The following is a 17,971-nucleotide window of genomic DNA, read 5'->3' as shown; positions in this document are numbered from 1 at the left end:
AACTTAACCTGCCACTGGGCAGTAGTTACCTCCTACTGTTTCCCCCAAATAAATGACTCTCCAAACTGCTGAAATGTCCGAGAAGGGAGCAAACATTGCTTGTGTCATTTTCTGTGTGCAGAAAAAGAAACGCATGCGCTTCCATCTGGGGTCATAGATTTTGGTTTCCCTCAGCTTTCAGGCTGGGACGGCAATGATGTCGGCCCCCTGGCCATATCTATGATGTCCAAGGACCTGTTGCCCCCTCCCCTGGTGGGCTTTCTCTTACAACCTTTTGGCTTCTGGACTTCCCTAGCCTGCAAGTGAATGCCACCTGCTGACGGCCTCCTGTCCCCTCCCACTGTGCTTTGAGAAGTAGGACCCTCTTGCCCTAGCTGTAACGCAAGCCTCCCGACTCACCTGATGAACGTCGGGTATAGTTCAGCATTGACCAAGCAAACCATCTCGTAGGCCATTGTGATGGCCATTCTCCCCAGGCACGCCATGGTGATTTTCAGCCCCTGCAGATCTGAGGGGGGAAGAAAAGCAGCACTTATCTATGCCTCACAGGGTCTCTCGTCTCCAACAGCACTTCAGAGTGGGGCTCGTGAGAACAGCCTGCATGATCCAGAGTGGGGTAGGTAGGCAGGAGTCACTCTCCCACGAACACCGGACAAGGCGGCATGCGCTGAGGTGTCTTTGCTTCAATCTTAGTTGGAGTTCTTATGTCTTTTTTTTTTTTTTTTTTCCTGAGGCAGGGTCTCACTCTAGCTGAGGCTGACCTGGAACTCACTATGTAGTCTCAGGGTGGCCTTAAACTCATGGTGATCCTCCTACCTCTGCCTCCCGAGTGCTGGGGTCAAAGGCATGTGCCACCATGCCCAGCATGTTTTTTTTTTTTTTTAAAGTGTAGGTTTGGATTTCTAGAGCATAGGACAGAGATTCCCCATAGACTCCCCCCTCCAACCCCAATACCCCCCGTGTGCCTGGCCTCACCATTGTCCATGCACTTCACAGGGCTGGACACCTGTTATAACCAGTGAACCCACAGTGACGTGTCACAGGCAGCCAGAGTGCATATCTGACACTTGAAGCCCCTCACAGTGGGCCTGGGTAAACGTATCCACCACTAGCGCGTCACAGTGCATTTTTCTGTCTTCAGAACACTCTGTCGTCCAGCTTTTCAATGCCACACCAATCCTGGGCAGCCACCGGTCTTTTGCTGTCTCCATGGTTTTGCTTCTAAGACTCTCATAACTTTCAACCTCAGCTATATGAAGCATTGTGCCTATTTTCAAACTGAGGCACCCTTACAGAGGCCACCCCCAGCAAAGTACTCCGGGTGGGTATGGTGTAAATAACTGCTCTTCTGGCAAGGTCTTAAATGAGGACTTTTTCATAGGCAGTTGCCCCATTTTGTTGAGGAAGCATTTCATAAGGAAAGAAATAAGACAACTGGTGGCGGTATGTGAGTTTTCTTATTCAGCATGCGGTATGATGCATAGGTCAGGGAGTTGCTGGAAAGTTCTGCATTGAGACTTTGCCCCGGGGCCTGCTCTCTCCAAAGCCTGTGCTCTCTGCTCTAGGCTGGCTTTGTGGCCAGTGACTTAGGTCTGCATAGCCTCTCTTGTTCTGTCCCACGAGGGTGCAAATGGCTGTACTCAATTTCTCTTTTTCCCGAGGGCAAGGGGTGTGTGGATTTGAGCTCTCTGCCTGCCCCAGCGCAGCTGACTATCCTACCTCTCCGGACGGGCCAACATGATGCCCTGCACCGTCTTCCCGTGAGAGCCGTCATCTGCTCTCAAGGCCGGGGACTGACTTACCATCAGGTATGAAAACTGAAGCCAGACAGGCCGCCCCTGCCACCAGGTTTGCTGCAGCCCATGGATAACGGCGACCGACGCGGTCGACGGTGAAGATGATGATGAAGGCGGCTGGGAATTCCACCAGGGCAGAGTAGAAGAAATCCAGGTAGACATTGCCTCCTGCGAGCCCTATGTGCATGATAAGGCCCTGGTAGAGAACAGAGCTGGTGAACCTGAACAAAGAGGAGAGCCAAGTTCAAACAGCACCAAGCACTCACCACTGACAGCGGCCTGGGGGAGGGGCGGGAGTGGGAGTTGGTGGCAGGTGGTTCTTTTTTTAAAATTTTTTTTTCGTTTATTTTGTGAGCAACAGAGAGAGAAAGAGGCAGATAGAGAGAGAGAGAATGGGCATGCCAGGGCCTCCAGCCACTGCAAACGAACTCCAGATGCGTGCACCCCCTTGTGCATCTGGCTAACATGGGTCCTGGAGAATAGAGCCTTGAACTGGGGTCCTTAGGCTTCATAGGCAAGTGCTTAACCACTAAGCCATCTCTCCAGCCCGGCAGGTGGTTCTTATCTGTGGCCTTTCCACTGAGGTCCCATGAATCCTATTGGTTGCTTGTTTTGAGGTAGGGTCTCACTCTAGCCCATGATGACCTGGAACTCATTCTGTAGTCCAGGCTTAAACTCAGGGTGATCCCCCTGCCTCGGCCTCCTGAGTGCTGGTATCACAGGTGTGTGCCACCACGCCTGGCTCCCATGCCACTGATTTTATATTAGCCGGTCCACTGCAGTGGCTGGCTGGGACCTGGGAACCAAGAGCCAGGTCAGAAACTAGCGGAGTATTTCCTGGTCCAGTGGAAATCCCTGAAGAATATCCTGATAAAATGATTCAGTGAAACAATATCTCGTGATTTGTGAGTGTAGATCGGTTCTGCTTTTGTGGCCTTCTGCAGCCTCGGGGAGCAAGTGCTCCCCAGATGGTGAGCCCGTTCAGTGCTGCAAAGCGCTACATGAGCTGCTGTGGGGAGAAGACCAGCAATGTTGTGGGCAAGCATGAAAGCAGCCAGCCTGACAAGGTGGACGCACCTGCGTAGCGGTGGCATGCAGGTTAGGTGGGTAACCAAGGCCTCTCTGATCAGCTAAGAGACCCGCTCACCGGAAAGGAAGCCGTAGCTGGAAATGGGAACCAAGTCAAAATCCTACGGAGACCACGATTATGGTCTCCAGTGACAGGCGTCCGCTAGTTTTTGGCCCAAAGTGAGGCTTTACCCATCAAAACCTCTCTAAGTTAACAATGTTTATCCCCTTTAAACTATCCTGATCTCACTCTCCACTAGAGAACATGTTTTTTCTTTTTCAGAAAGCAGCAAGAACCAAGGGCAACCAAAATCTATCAACAAAGCCACGGGTGGTGGCGCACACCTTTAATCCCAGCACTCGGGAGGCAGAGGTAGGAGGATCGCCTTGAGTTCGAGGCCAGCCTGAGACTACATAGTGAATTCTAGGTTATCCTGGGCTAGAGAGAGAGCCCACCTCAAAAAACAAAACAAATCTATCAACAAGATGAGAATGGATGACTCCCTGGCTGGAGATGAACCACGCCTCGCACAGCAGCCAGGGCCCAGATGAAACCACAGAGGAACTGGCGAGATGAGCGAGAGCGAGAGCGCTGCTTCCACTGGAAGACTGACAACCTGCGCCAGGGTGAAGGAGACAGACACTGAGGAGACTCAACACACCAAAGCAGAGATCCAGAAGCTGCTGAGAGCTCAGCACTAAAGGAGACTTAAAACACACCCACCAAGGCTCAGGGGATTTTGTGGAAGAGTGGGTGGAAAGACTGTAAGAGCCACAGTGTGGGAGGGGACATCCAGAGACATTGCCCCCCCCCCCACAACTCCCAATTGAGGCAGGGTGGTAGAGAATAATAGTACCAATACCTGATGTGCCCACACACAATTTCTACTTAAAAAAAAAAGAACAAAATGTGAAGACCCGAGGGGTGCAGCCCCCCCTTCTTAATGAGTCATGCATGCTCAGAAAAGGACAGGAGAACACAGCTGAGTCTCTGAGCTGCCCTCGCCTGGCAGGGTTGTGCCTAACTGTGCTGCTGCTGAGAGGAAACTGCACCCCAGAAGAAAGGGGCTTGGGGACACCCCGACCTGAGAGCCCCGGTGCACAGCCTGCCTGCTAAATTCAAGTTCCTGGAGCTTGTAGAGTTGGTGACTTATTCTTGTTCAAAAGTTTTGTTTTTGTTTTTGTTTTTGTTTGTTTTTTTGCTTTTCCCTCCAGGTACCAAAGGAAAAGGAAAAACTGGTAAGCCTATAGATATTTGCACCCCAGGTCAGTTACTCCACAGTGGTACTGCTCAATTTGGGTACACACTAGAACTATCCAGAGAGGTGAAAAATATTGATTCTTGGGCTCTACTTTAGGCTAAGAAGCTTTTTTTTTTGGGGGGGGGGGTTGAGCTCAGGAATTGAGAAATTTTTATGTGACCCTAGGTATATAGGAATGTAAAATAGATATGTAGATTAAATATTTGCTGATAATAAATCACAAATGATTTTTAAAAGAATTACTTTAAAAATAATACTTTGGTGTACATATAATTTTACCATGTTTTAAAGATGAAAACAAAGTTGCATACTAGTGAGATGGATGTGCTTGTTTCTTTCTTTTTTTAAAAAAAAAAAATTAGAGGGAGAGAGAATTGGCACACCAGGGCCTCAGCCACTGAAATCAAACTCCAGACACCTGTGCCACCTGGTGGGCATGTGCAACCTTGCGCTTGCCTCACCTTTGTGTGTCTGGCTTATGTGGGATCTGAAGAGTTGAACATGGGTCCTTAGGCTTCACAGGCAAGCACCTTAACTGCTGAGCCATCTCTCCCACCCTGCTTGTTTCTTTTTACAAAACAATTAAATCATGACTGGATGTTTGATAGTACAGGACATAGAACACCTTCAGTGTTTTTCAGAGTTGATTGGGCTTTTGATTTTATAATCATTAATGCTCAGAATGCTGTTTCAAATAAATATAAAAGTGTTAAAAATAGTAAAAAAATGGCAGAAGTAAGCCAAAATTCATTAAACCATTTTAAAAAAAATAAAACTCAAGTAAGCGATTCAGATAGCAATTTTTAAAGTCAAACATTCTGACACAATACAGTCTAACGATTCATTATTTCAAAGTCTGTGTGCTAAGGGATGATGGTGGAAAAATGTTAAAAGTCTTTGCTTCCTATAGGTAGCATCATACCACTGAGTTTCTATAAGAGCAATAAGCTGTTACATAAAGTAAAAACCCTGATTCATAACTTGTAATAACCTTGACTCTGAACGGAGGTGTTCCAGGCAGTGATTTTGAGTTAGTTTTTCGTCATTCTATATTCAGAAACTTTTTTTTTTTTTTTTTTGGTTTTTTGAGGTAGGGTCTCACTCTAGCTCAGGCTGATCTGGAATTCACTATGTAGTTTCACAGTGGCCTCAAACTCACTGCGAGCCTCCTACCTCTGCCTCCTAAGTGCTGTGATTAAAGGCATGCGCCACCATACCCGGCTCAGAAACCTTTATTTTATTTTAAATTTATTTTTGTTTATTTTTATTTATTTGAGAGCAACAGACACAGAGAGAAAGAGGCAGATAGAGAGAGAGAGAGAGAGAGAATGGGTGCGCCAGGGCCTCTAGCCACTGCAAATGAACTCCAGACACGTGTGCCCCCTTGTGCATCTGGCTAACGTGGGTCCTGGGGAATTGAGCCTCAAACTGGGGTCCTTAGGCTTCACAGGCACGCACTTAACCGCTAAGCCTTCTCTCCAGCCCCATTTATTTTATTTTATTTCAACGTATTTTTTTAAATTTATTTGACAGAGAAAGGAAGGGGGCGGGGAGAGAGAGAGAGAGAGAGAATGGGTGTGCCAAGGTCTCCAGCCACTGCAAACAAACTCGACACGTGTGCCCCCTTGTGCATCTGGCTAACATGGGTTCTGGAGAATCAAACCTGGGTTCTTTGGCATTGCAGGCAAATGCCTTAACTGCTAAGGCATCCCTCCAGGCCCCAGAAATGTTTTTTATTGTTAAAATTTTTATGATCTCCAGTTAGTTACATGACTTCATATATACAATCCACAGTATGAACAACTGGGCATTAGGCTAAATAAATCCATTTCTGGAAGCGAGGGTCTAGCATTGGTGTTTTTTTTTTTTTTAAATATTTTATTTATGAGAGAGAAAGAGGTAGATAGAGAGAGAGAATGGCACGCTAGGGCCTCTAGCCAGTACATCTGAACTCCAGACACATGTGCCCCTTTGTGCATCTGGCTCACGTGGGTCCTGGGGAATCAAACCTAGGTCCTTAGGCTTCACAGGCCAATGCAGTAACTGCTAAGTCATTCCCCAGTCCCCTAGCATTGGTGTTTTAAAACCTCCCAGGAGATTCTAATGTGAAGCCAACTTGATAGTTGATACTATCCCATCATTACTTTGGGACTGCAAGCTGACTTCAACATTTGTCTGAGAAAAAGGTCATTGCAAAAACTTGCTATCCGTGAGCCACACGTTGCTGTCGTCCGTTGATGTGAATGCTGGGCTGGGTGAAGTTTTGAGGGTGCCTTTCTTCCTTCTCTTCATGTGGGTGATTGTGACTAAATGAATTTGGAGGGATTTTTTTTTTTTTTTTTTTTGGTTTTTTGAGGTAGGGTCTCGCTATAGCTCAGGCTGACCTGGAATTCACTATGTACTCTTAGGGTGGCCTCGAACTCTTGGCAATCCTCCTACCTCTGCCTCCTGAGTGCTGGGATTAAAGGCGTGCGCCACCGTGCCTGGCTCGAAGGGATTTTTGAGTAGAAACAAGGAAGTGTCTTACCAGTTGTACATCAAGATCAAAGTATGTTTCCTTATCTGAGGCGTTCTGACCAAGTCGAGGAATGAAGGGTTCATCTTCTCCTCAGATTCCTCATCTGCCCTCAGGCTCTAAGGAAAGAACAAGAAGGGTTGAGTCTGTGGAATGAAGTTGTCACAGGGAGGAGCAACGATCCTTAACACTGAGTGACCACCACAGAGCCAGTCCTACTGTGGCCACTGATCTGATCCTTACAAGAACTCTAGCAGTTGGGATCTATTTCCATCCACTTTATATGGACTACAAACCAGTTAGGCCGCTCGTGGTGCCTGTCTCTGGAAGGGTGCCACGTCTAGGAGAAGAGCTGGGACCCTCCTCTTCACCGGGTCTATCTTGAAAGGAAGAGTGATGGGGCGAGAAACACTGGGCACGAGGAACCACCAGGCAGCCATTGTTTGAACTTCAGACCTTTGGTGAGACAGTGGTTTGCTCACGTCGTTTTGGCTAATTGCTACAAAATACCCAAACCCAGGTCATGCCACTCCCTGAAGGAAGAATGTCTACAGCTCAGCCTCCCAGGAAGGAGGAAGGGAAGATAAACAGACCTGGAGTCCCCAGTCTTTTCCTATATGTCACGTAAGCCACAAATTCTTTTTTTTTTTTTTTTTTTTTTTTTTTTTGGTTTTTCGAGGTAGGGTCTCACTCTGGCCCAGGGTGACCTGGAATTCACTATGGAGTCTCAGGGTGGCCTCGAACTCATGGCGATCCTCCTACCTCTGCCTCCCGAGTGCTGGGATTAAAGGCGTGTGCCACCACGCCCAGTTTAAGCATCAACTTCTTAATGTTAACCTATGTTAGATCCCAATTTACTCTTGTTTTGACCCAATTTATTTATCTACTTTTCTTTCTTTTTTTCTTCCTTCCTTTTCACCTCCCTCTCTCTTTTTCACACTCTTTCCCTTCCTCCATTCCTCCTTTTTCCTTTCTTACTTACCTTCTTTTTCCTCCTCCTACCCCCCCCACTCTGTCCCTCCTTCCCCAGCCCTCTCTTCTTTTTTCTTTTTTGTAAACAAAGTCTCTGCCCAAGCTGGCCATGAAATTGCTACGTCACCAAGGTGGTCTTCCTGCCTGTCCCTCCTGAGTATTAGGATTTCTGGCTTGCAATACCACACTCCTCTCACGTTATGCAATGCTGCGGTTCGAACCCAGGATTTCATACATACTTGGCAAGCAGTCTCCCAACTAGGCTACAGCCCTGGCCCTTGACATAAGGCTTTGAATACAATTCCTTTTCTCCTTTCAAATGCTATCAGCTGCAAAGTTCAAAGTGGTGAGATCTACTTAAGACAAAACCAGCCGGACGTGGTGGCGCACGCCTTTAATCCCAGCACTCGGGAGGCAGAGGTAGAAGGACTGTCGTGAGTTCGAGGCCACCCTGAGTCTCCATAGTGAATTCCAGGTCAGCCTGGGCTAGAGTGAGACCTTACCTCGAAAAAAAAAAAAAAAAAAAAAGACAAAACCTACTCCCAAAATGCTCGAGATTCCATGTCTTTGTTTGTGCTCAAAACACTGTTTGTGGATCTAGGAGTCTTCCTTGGGCCCTGTGGCCAGCAAAACCTTGAGTTGCACAAGATTTCCTTCGTTTATTTGCCAACGATTTCTGGTTCCTTCCAGGTTGACATTTGATATCTACTTAAAGTGTTCTCCCAGGGAAGCCCACCTTGTACCTATGACATATTTTATCAGATTTCCCCACAGTGAGGCCCAAATGACAGGAGACAGGCCTTTCTGTATGTCCCTGTTGGGAGAGCCCGCGTCCCTGCCCAACCTGCTCCCTGACCCCTCTTTGACACCCAAGGTCCTGCTCACCTGAAGGGAGGCGGGCATGGGCTTTCCATTTTTTTTTGCGATGTGCCTGAGGATCTTCATGGCTGCGGCATTTTTGTTCTGGGAGATCAGCCACCTGGGAGACTCAGGGATGCACCTAGGGCAACAAGGCACAGGAGGGGGAATCTTGGTGGCTCCACATTGTCAACATGCACAGCAGGGTTTCTGCACAGCCCATACGTAGGAGGTCTGGGTGGGCTTGGAGTTTACCTAAATAGAGAACTTCTGGGTAGCAGAGAAATTAGAGGAATGTTCTGGAAAATGAGGAATGCTGGGTAGAAAGAATAGGAGTGGAAATTCTGGCTTAGTCCAAAGTCTTTGGTGTGTGAGCTTTGAGCTTCTTCTACAGGAAAGTGGTTCACTTGATGTTCACATCAGGGTCAGCTTGGACGGTCACAGAGATCTAACTGTGAGAATCTTGGCCTGGGACAGGAAGTTGGACCATGAGGAACCAATGTTACCTGGCCTACAGAAGTCCTTACGGGTGCATTGATGCTGGGAAGGCTGGGGCAGTGACTGGGGGAGGCTTCAAGGGAGGTCAGGATCAGATGACAGAGCCCCAGCCGGTGACCTCCATGCCTGCTTCTGGTCCTGTCACCTCCTCTTTCTCTTCCATGAAGCCACCTCACTCTTCCTGTGGTCTCTGCCCCTAACTGTTAGGCTTACAGAGTGGTGGTTTCTTGAGTTCTGGTCCTATGCTCTTCCTCCCCCATGGGCCTCTGTTCACTTCCTCTGGCCAATCTCGTATGTGGCAAAGGAAACAAAATATGCGTGACATTGACTTGACTTCTACATCCTTAAATTTACTCTGCCTGGATATCTACCTGTGACCTTTTTTAGTGCCTCAAATCTGGCACTCTGAAGCTCATAATCTCTTCCCCCTTTTGGGTTCCTCATTTTTTAAATGAAACCCCAGTGACACACAACGCTTTATGTGGGTTTCCTTTGGGCAGGAATGACAAATACATTTTACTTGCCTGGGTGACTTGGTTCAATTGGTTTGGTCTGCCTTGGCCGTGGCCGTGGGGAACTGGTGACATGAGTCACCTATTCTGCAAGATGGCTAAAGCCAGAGCCCACACAAAGCCACACGCACAGTGGCACATGCATCTGGAGTTTCTTTCCAATGGACGAAGGCCCTGGTGTGCTTCCTCCCTCTCTCTCTCTCTCTCTCTGCTTGCAAATAAATAAATTAATTAATACAAACACCAAATAGGTAATATGAAATGAAAGATCCTGGTCACAAATGTCTTATTCCCAAGGACACTGGATTTCCAGTGAGGGGAGAGTGTAGCTGTTTGTCTGAAAAGGTGGAAAGGGCTCCTTGTGAGACAGGCTTCTCTTGCGTGTTCCACGTAACACTCACCAGAAGTAGAGCAGGAAGCAGAAGTTGGGCAGGGTGACAGTGAGCTGCAGCCACCTCCAGTGGGGAAGGGCATAGGCCACCCCTGCCAGCACCAGGAGCCCTACAGTGAAGGCGACTTGGTAACAAATCCCCACTGTTCTGCGATAGCCCAGCCCGACAAATTCTGTAACTGCAGAGAGAATCCGTATGGTCAGTGTGTGAACTGGCTTCCAAACACAGCAATCAGAAATTCCCGCTCAAATATATAGGCTTCAGTATGGGAGTTTTTTTATATAGTCTTCTGAGCAACTTTAACTGCTCCTGGGAGTTATTTTATTATAGCTGATGCTGTTGTATTAATTTACAGAAACCTGACAATCTCATATTGACGAAAATTACTCGCTGGCCAACATGAGCAAAAATGTTTGATTGATAGAATAATTTCAGGAGCTGGGTGATAGAATAATTTCAAGAGCGGGGCCTGGTGGCACACGCCTTTAATCCCTGAACTTGGGAGGCAGAGGTAGGAGGATTGCCATGAGTTTGAGGCCACCCTGAGACTACAGAGTGAATTCCAGGTCAGCCTGGGCTACAGTGAGACCTCCTACCTCGAAAGACCAAAATTTAAAAAAAAAATCTGTTTGAGACTGATCCACAGCGCCCCCTACTGCCCACAGTCTACTATGCTACCTGGGTGGGCTGAGCCAGCTGCGCTAACCCTCAGATTCATCCTCCAAATTTACCAGCCAATCAGGTCTTCCCCTTATATCCCTGAATGCTCCAAAGGCTGCTGCTTTCCGGCCCTACCTACTCTTCTCTCTGGAGGCGACCCTCAGTGTGTGACTCTCTCCTCTTTGCTCAGGCCACAGAGACACCCGTGAGTCTGGCATCCCCCTCACCCAGCTCAGCTGGATGTGTTGTGGGGGTGCCTAACCCTGTCTCTTGGTTTGGATGGCTTTTCCGCTTGCCTCTGCTTTATAGTTTGGGGTAACTTCTCACTTTAATTTCGTGTATGATCTTCTCTGATCTCTAGATCTACCACATGGGTGCTCTCACCGGCTCTTGACTTGTTGCCAGTGCACTGGTTCTAAACTCGGGGTGACCATGAGTGTGTCTCCCTCTTCACTCATTTCACCTCTGAGTTTCTCTTCTGCTTGGATGCTTTTCCTCTCCAGCAAAGCCCGTGGCAGATGTCACGCATGTGTTCTCTGAGCCTGTCTGCATGGATGTCTAACTTCTCCTTACCATGGGCTTACAGCTCTGTTCCCGTCCCTTCCTAAAGACCTCAGCTTCTCTCAAGTGAACCTTACAAACCAGACAGTGTTTCCTAACACTGACCGTGTGTTTCCTAAACCCCACAGTTTGTGATTTCCCCCTAAATAAACTTAATAAATATTTTGTAATTTATCCTCCTTGAGTCCATCTTTATTAATTCTTTATTAAAGACAGGACAGAACTCAAAACTTGAGGCTCATAAATGCTAGGGGCACCTCTTGAACCCCCAAATCCTACATCAATGTCGGCCCAAGTCTGGTCCTCTTCAGTGTCCCCTGTAAGCTGGATGTAAAGTGGCCCATGCATCTGTGATCCTAGTGTACCTATGGCAATGAGAGGTGGAGCCAGGAGAACCCCAAAGTTTGCAAGCAGTGGCAAAATAAGAGAAGGTAGAAAGAGAGGAGAAACACCCCCAGGTTGTCCTGTGACCCCCCCCCACATATTGCGCAGCATGTACACACCCACATACACAAAAATAAATATTAACAAATAAAAAATAAACATTTCTACAGGGCTGGAGAGATGGCTTAGCGGTTAAGTGCTTGCCTGTGAAGCCTAAGGACCCCGGTTCGAGGCTCAGTTCCCCAGGTCCCACGTTAGCCAGATGCACAAGGGGGCGCACGCGTCTGGAGTTCGTTTGCAGAGGCTGGAAGCCCTGGCGCGCCCATCCTCTCTCTCTCCCTCTATCTGTCTTTCTCCCTGTGTCTGTCACTCTCAAATAAATAAAAAATGAACAAAAAAATATTAAAAAAAACCATTTCTACAAATTACTGCAACTAACCCAATGTATTTAATAAAACAACGCACATTCTCAGTGAATGTAAATGTCTGTGTTTCAAAGTGGCTGGGATTTGGGATGAGTTTGGGAGGAGGTGGGCGGGGGGAGAAGTTACAAGCATCAAGGACTTAAGGGCATTCAGAGGGACAGTAAAGAAGTAAATGGGAGGAGGCTGAGAGTAACTTGTATTGAAATGTCCAGCCAAATGTCTGCATATGAATTGAATTGAATTCTGCATGTTATGTGTTCAAGAACCCAAATTACTGGTTGTCTACCTGCATACATTAAATCCTTCTCTGACCTCACATTGGTTATGTATCTACTCTGGCAAGAATAGTACTAAGAACCTTGTCTCTCTTCTGTCATGACACTCCCTAGATCAACGTCATCAGGTAAACCTGAGAGCACACACATTATATTTCTCTGGTGTGTAATGACACCTTCTGTATTATTCATTTAATTCTAAATCTCTTCCCTTTGTATAAATGCCATTTGAATGTGACAAAAGAGAAAATAATGGTGTAAATTTTCAGGATCTAATTATGGTGATAATTTTATTTTATTTTTTAAATTTATTTACTTGAGAGCAACAGAGAGAGAAAGAGGCAGAGAGAAAGAGAGGGAATAGGCATACCATGGCCTCCAGCCACTGTAAAAAAAACTCCAGATGCATGTGCTAACTTGTGCATCTGGCTTACATGGGTCCTGGGGAATTGAGCCTCGAACCAGGGTCCTTAGGCTTCACAGGCAAGTGCTTAACCACTATGCCATCTCTCCAGCGCCTATTTTTGTTTTTATAAGGTAGGGTCTCACTCTAGCCCAGGCTGACCTGGAATTCACTATGTACTCTCAGATTGGCCTCAAACTCACAGCAATCCTCCTGCTTCTGCCTCCTGAGTGCTGGGATTAAAAAGGCATGTGCCACCATGTCCGGCTGATGATGGGTGTGAGAGAGCACAGGTGGGCACCTGCCACGTGTGTGTACATGTGTAGAGAGCAGAGGACATCCTCAAGGGCTGGTCCTTGCTTCCCCCCTTGTTTGAGAGAAGGTCTCCTACTGTTCACCACTGTGTGCCAGGCTAGCTGCCCCACGATCTTCTTGGGAGTCTCTTGTCCCCGCCTGCTGTCTCCTCTAGATGTGCTGGGGTTACAGACACACTCCTGTGTCTGGCTTCATGTGTGTTCTGAGGATCCAAAACAGGGTCTTCGTGCTTGTGCAACAAGCGTTTTTGATTTTGTTTTCTAATCCCCTGAGCCATCTCCCTGCACCCCTGGACTTCCTTTTACAAAATGCTCCAGTGTTCTGAACAGAGCTGCACGGGACTCTGAGTGGTGTGGTTTTCACTTGTTTCTGTCGTCAGTATTATTTTCCCTCAGGAAGATTACAGAGTGAGATAACTGACTGGTTCCTAACACTTCTTTAGGTACAGGATAGAAGTCAACATTGTCTTGAAGCTGGGCTGGTGTTAAACCCAGTCCACCCCTGCTGCCTGACTGAATGTCCCCAGGTTGCCCTGGCAGAAGTCTTAGCCTGTTATCTCTGTTCCTCCTTGCTCCCAGCAGCAGTCCTGACCTAGTGTACCCAGGCAACAGTCCACCTCATGCCCCACCAGCAGTCCACCTCAGGATCCACCAGCAGTCCACCTCATGATCCACCAGCAGTCCACCTCATGACCCACCAGCAGTCCACCTCATGCCCCGCCAGCAGTCCACCTCATGATCCACCAGCAGTCCACCTCATGATCCACCAGCAGTCCACCTCATGATCCACCAGCAGTCCACCTCATGACCCACCAGCAGTTCACCTCATGATCCACCAGCAGTCCACCTCATGATCCACCAGCAGTCTACCTCATGATCCACCAGCAGTTCACCTCATGATCCACCAGCAGTCCACCTCATGATCCACCAGCAGTCTACCTCATGATCCACCAGCAGTTCACCTCATGATCCACCAGCAGTCCACCTCATGATCCACCAGCAGTCCACCTCATGACCCACCAGCAGTTCACCTCATGATCCACCAGCAGTTCACCTCATGATCCACCAGCAGTCCACCTCATGATCCACCAGCAGTCCACCTTATGACCCACCAGCAGTTCACCTCATGATCCACCAGCAGTCCACCTCATGATCCACCAGCAGTCCACCTTATGACCCACCAGCAGTTCACCTCATGATCCACCAGCAGTCCACCTCATGATCCACCAGCAGTCCACCTCATGACCCACCAGCAGTTCACCTCATGATCCACCAGCAGTCCACCTCATGATCCACCAGCAGTCTACCTCATGACCCACCAGCAGTTCACCTCATGATCCACCAGCAGTCCACCTCATGATCCACCAGCAGTCCACCTTATGACCCACCAGCAGTTCACCTCATGATCCACCAGCAGTCCACCTCATGATCCACCAGCAGTCCACCTCATGACCCACCAGCAGTTCACCTCATGATCCACCAGCAGTCCACCTCATGATCCACCAGCAGTCTACCTCATGATCCACCAGCAGTTCACCTCATGATCCACCAGCAGTCCACCTCATGATCCACCAGCAGTCTACCTCATGATCCACCAGCAGTTCACCTCATGATCCACCAGCAGTCCACCTCATGATCCACCAGCAGTCCACCTCATGACCCACCAGCAGTTCACCTCATGATCCACCAGCAGTTCACCTCATGATCCACCAGCAGTCCACCTCATGATCCACCAGCAGTCCACCTTATGACCCACCAGCAGTTCACCTCATGATCCACCAGCAGTCCACCTCATGATCCACCAGCAGTCCACCTTATGACCCACCAGCAGTTCACCTCATGATCCACCAGCAGTCCACCTCATGATCCACCAGCAGTCCACCTCATACCCCACCAGATGTCCACCTCATGCCCCGCCAGCAGTCCACCTCATGATCCACCAGCAGTCCACCTCATGCCCCGCCAGCAGTCCACCTCATGCCCCACCAGCAGTCCACCTCATGATCCACCAGCAGTTCACCTCATGATCCACCAGCAGTCCACCTCATGATCCACCAGCAGTCCACCTCATGATCCACCAGCAGTTCACCTCATGATCCACCAGCAGTCCACCTCATGATCCACCAGCAGTCCACCTCATGATCCACCAGCAGTCCACCTCATGATCCACCAGCAGTTCACCTCATGATCCACCAGCAGTCCACCTCATGATCCACCAGCAGTCTACCTCATGATCCACCAGCAGTCCACCTCATGATCCACCAGCAGTCCACCTCATGCCCCGCCAACAGTCCACCTCATGCCCCGCCAGCAGTCCACCTCATGCCCCACCAGCAGTCCACCTCATGATCCACCAGCAGTCCACCTCATGATCCACCAGCAGTCCACCTCATGATCCACCAGCAGTCCACCTCATGATCCACCAGCAGTCCACCTCATGCCCCGCCAGCAGTCCACCTCATGCCCCACCAGCAGTCCACCTCATGATCCACCAGCAGTCCACCTCATGATCCACCAGCAGTTCACCTCATGATCCACCAGCAGTCCACCTCATACCCCACCAGATGTCCGCCCCATGCCCTCTTACTCAGGATGTAGCCAATCAACCACCCTGCTTTGCTGACCAGTCCCTGGATCAAGCGAAACACCAACATCCAGGTGTAGTTTGGTGACGCTGCCATGAGAACCCCAGAGGTAGCGTTGATGCAGATGGTGACCAAGAGGCAGAACTTCCGGCCAAACCTGCAGAGAAAAACCAAGAGAGTTTGATTCATGAACCTTGGAAATCTCATGGATGTTAGCTAGGTCTCAATTGCAGAGGTATGGATTGATACCCATGCACTTAAAACCACTGACTCCAGTTATATTTAGGATTCCTTTTAAATGTTTTTAAAAATGTTTTTATTTGGGCCGGGTGTGGTTGCACACACCTTTAATTCCAGCACTCAGGAGGCAGAGGTAGGAGGATCACAATGAGTTTGAGGCCACCCTGAGACTCCATAGTGAATTCTAGGTCAGCCTGAGCTAGAGTGAGACCCCTACCTCAAAAAAACAAATATATGTGTATATATATATATATATATATACATATATGTGTGTATAAATTCATTTGCAAGCAGAGGATGAGGGAGAGAGAGAATAGGCTCACCAGGGTCTCTAGCCATTGCAAAGGAATTCCAGATGCATGGGCCACTTTGTGCATCTGGCTTTACATTGGGTCCTGGGGCATGGAACCAGAGTCACAGGGCTTTGCAGGCAAGTGCTTTTACAATGAGTTATCTCTTCAGCCCTATGTTCAGGATTTTTTTTTTTTTTCACACTATGGATACATGTAAAACACAATGAGCTCCTGATCCAGGGCTGATGCACCTTGGATCTTCTAGGCATGTTCTCTCCTCCCAGGCCATCCAAAGACCTAGCCGGGTCGCCTCGTATCCTATGAGCTGGGGTCTTTACACTAATAGTCTCATCCAACTGCCCATCTAAGAATGCTTTTACTTAGGGAAAAACACAGTTCAGTGCTTAGTCTACACGCCATCCATTCGCAAGTGCCTGAATTTTGTGATCCCTGTGTGTCTCCCTGGAGATGCCTTGGTTTCCACAGTACCACCTCAAAGCGCCTGGGTTCGAACGCATCCTGGTGGGACGGCTTCTACGGTATGTATTTGAAGCCTCAGGCTTCATCACTTTGGGGACTTAATGTTGTCCTGTTATACAGAATAAAAGAAAAAGCTGACAATCTGGGTTTAATCATGGCCTTATGGTTTAGTATGATGTTGGTAAGTTATTCCACCTCATAGAATTTCTTCACATTGAAGAATCTTGCTGGGTGTGGTGGCGCACGCCTTTAATCCCAGCACTCGGGAGGCAGAGGTAGGAGAACTGCTGTGAGTTCAAGCTCACCCTGAGACTACATAGTGAATTCCAGGTCAGCCTGGGCTAGAGTGAGACCTTACTTTAAATTAATTAATTACTATAAATAAAGAAAATAGGAAGCCTAAATCCTAAATAATTATTTAGAAAGGGGATCCAGAGCGATAGAGGAAGACAGAGAGCGAGAGAGAGAGAGAGAGAGAGAGAGAGAGAGAGAGAGAGAGAGAGAGAGAGGGAGCGGCGCTTTGTTTCCCTGCCTTTCTTCCTTCTCTCTGCAAAGCTGATGCTGGCTTAGATATGTCTGTTCCCCAAGAACTCGCATGTTGGAAACTCGGTTTTCAATGAAATGGCTTTTAAGAGGTGGAGCTTGGTGGGAGGTCTTTGGGCCAAGGGGGCATTGCTCCAGAAGGGATAAAGGTGGCTCTTTTGGGGATCCTGAATGAGTGCCCCCAAGAGTGAGTTGTTATAATGCTAGACAGGTCTCTGAATGGTTCTCTGCCTCCCTGGCTGGTGATGCGAGCTCTTCCCCCACATCCTCCCATGCACTGCTCCACCACGTGGCCACCTGCTGCACCAAGACTTAACTCAACCTTCTTTCTTTACAGCCATGCAGATTAGGGGATTGCACTGAAGCGACAGGAAGTGGCCCACAGCCTCAGAGTGCGGACTTGGGGCTCAGTCACATTTTTTTTACGTCTGTGTTGGGAGTATTCTTTTAACAAAGTTTTTTTTTTTGAAGCCCAACTTCTTACCATCTATTCTTTATAAAAAAGTATTTAAGTTATTTATTTGCAAATGGGGAAAGAATGAGAATGCCAGGGCCTCCAGCCATTGCAAAGGAATTCCAGATGCATGTGCCACTTGAGCACCTGACTTACGTGGGTCCTGGGGAATTGAACCCTGGTTGTTAGGCTTTGCAGGCAAGCATCTTAAGTGTCTTAAGTGCTGAGCCATCTCTCCAGCTCTCTTTTTAAATGTATTTGTGTGTGTGTATGATGGGTGTGTGTCCACTGCAGCATGTGTGTGGAGGTCAAGGGACAACCTTGGGGTATTTCTCCTCTTTCCACCTTCTTTTTTAAAACATTATTTATTTAAAAGAATGAGAGAGAGAGAGAGAGAGAGAGAGAATGGGCTAGCATGTGTGCCAGAGCCTCCAGCCACTGCAAACAAACTCCAGACGCATGCACCACCTTGTGCATCGGG

The 17,971-nt window shown here is 48.2% G+C and overlaps 1 protein-coding gene across 1 annotated transcript in view; it reads right to left on the bottom strand.

Moving 5' to 3' along the window:
• Slc22a2 (solute carrier family 22 member 2) overlaps positions 1-17,971 on the bottom strand; it is a 36,384-nt gene that overhangs the window by 11,243 nt on the left and 7,170 nt on the right. Inside the window, exons 3-8 of the mRNA XM_045157932.1 lie at positions 15,483-15,637; positions 9,883-10,051; positions 8,499-8,613; positions 6,654-6,760; positions 1,803-2,017; positions 400-508 (exon numbers count right to left, since the gene is read on the bottom strand). Of these exons, the coding sequence (XP_045013867.1) occupies positions 400-508; positions 1,803-2,017; positions 6,654-6,760; positions 8,499-8,613; positions 9,883-10,051; positions 15,483-15,637 (870 nt within the window). The remainder of the gene's footprint in view (positions 1-399; positions 509-1,802; positions 2,018-6,653; positions 6,761-8,498; positions 8,614-9,882; positions 10,052-15,482; positions 15,638-17,971) is intronic.

This window comes from Jaculus jaculus, chromosome 9, assembly GCF_020740685.1.
Source record: "Jaculus jaculus isolate mJacJac1 chromosome 9, mJacJac1.mat.Y.cur, whole genome shotgun sequence".
Lineage (NCBI taxonomy): Eukaryota > Metazoa > Chordata > Mammalia > Rodentia > Dipodidae > Jaculus > Jaculus jaculus.
This window is presented reverse-complemented; position numbering and strand designations above follow the sequence as displayed.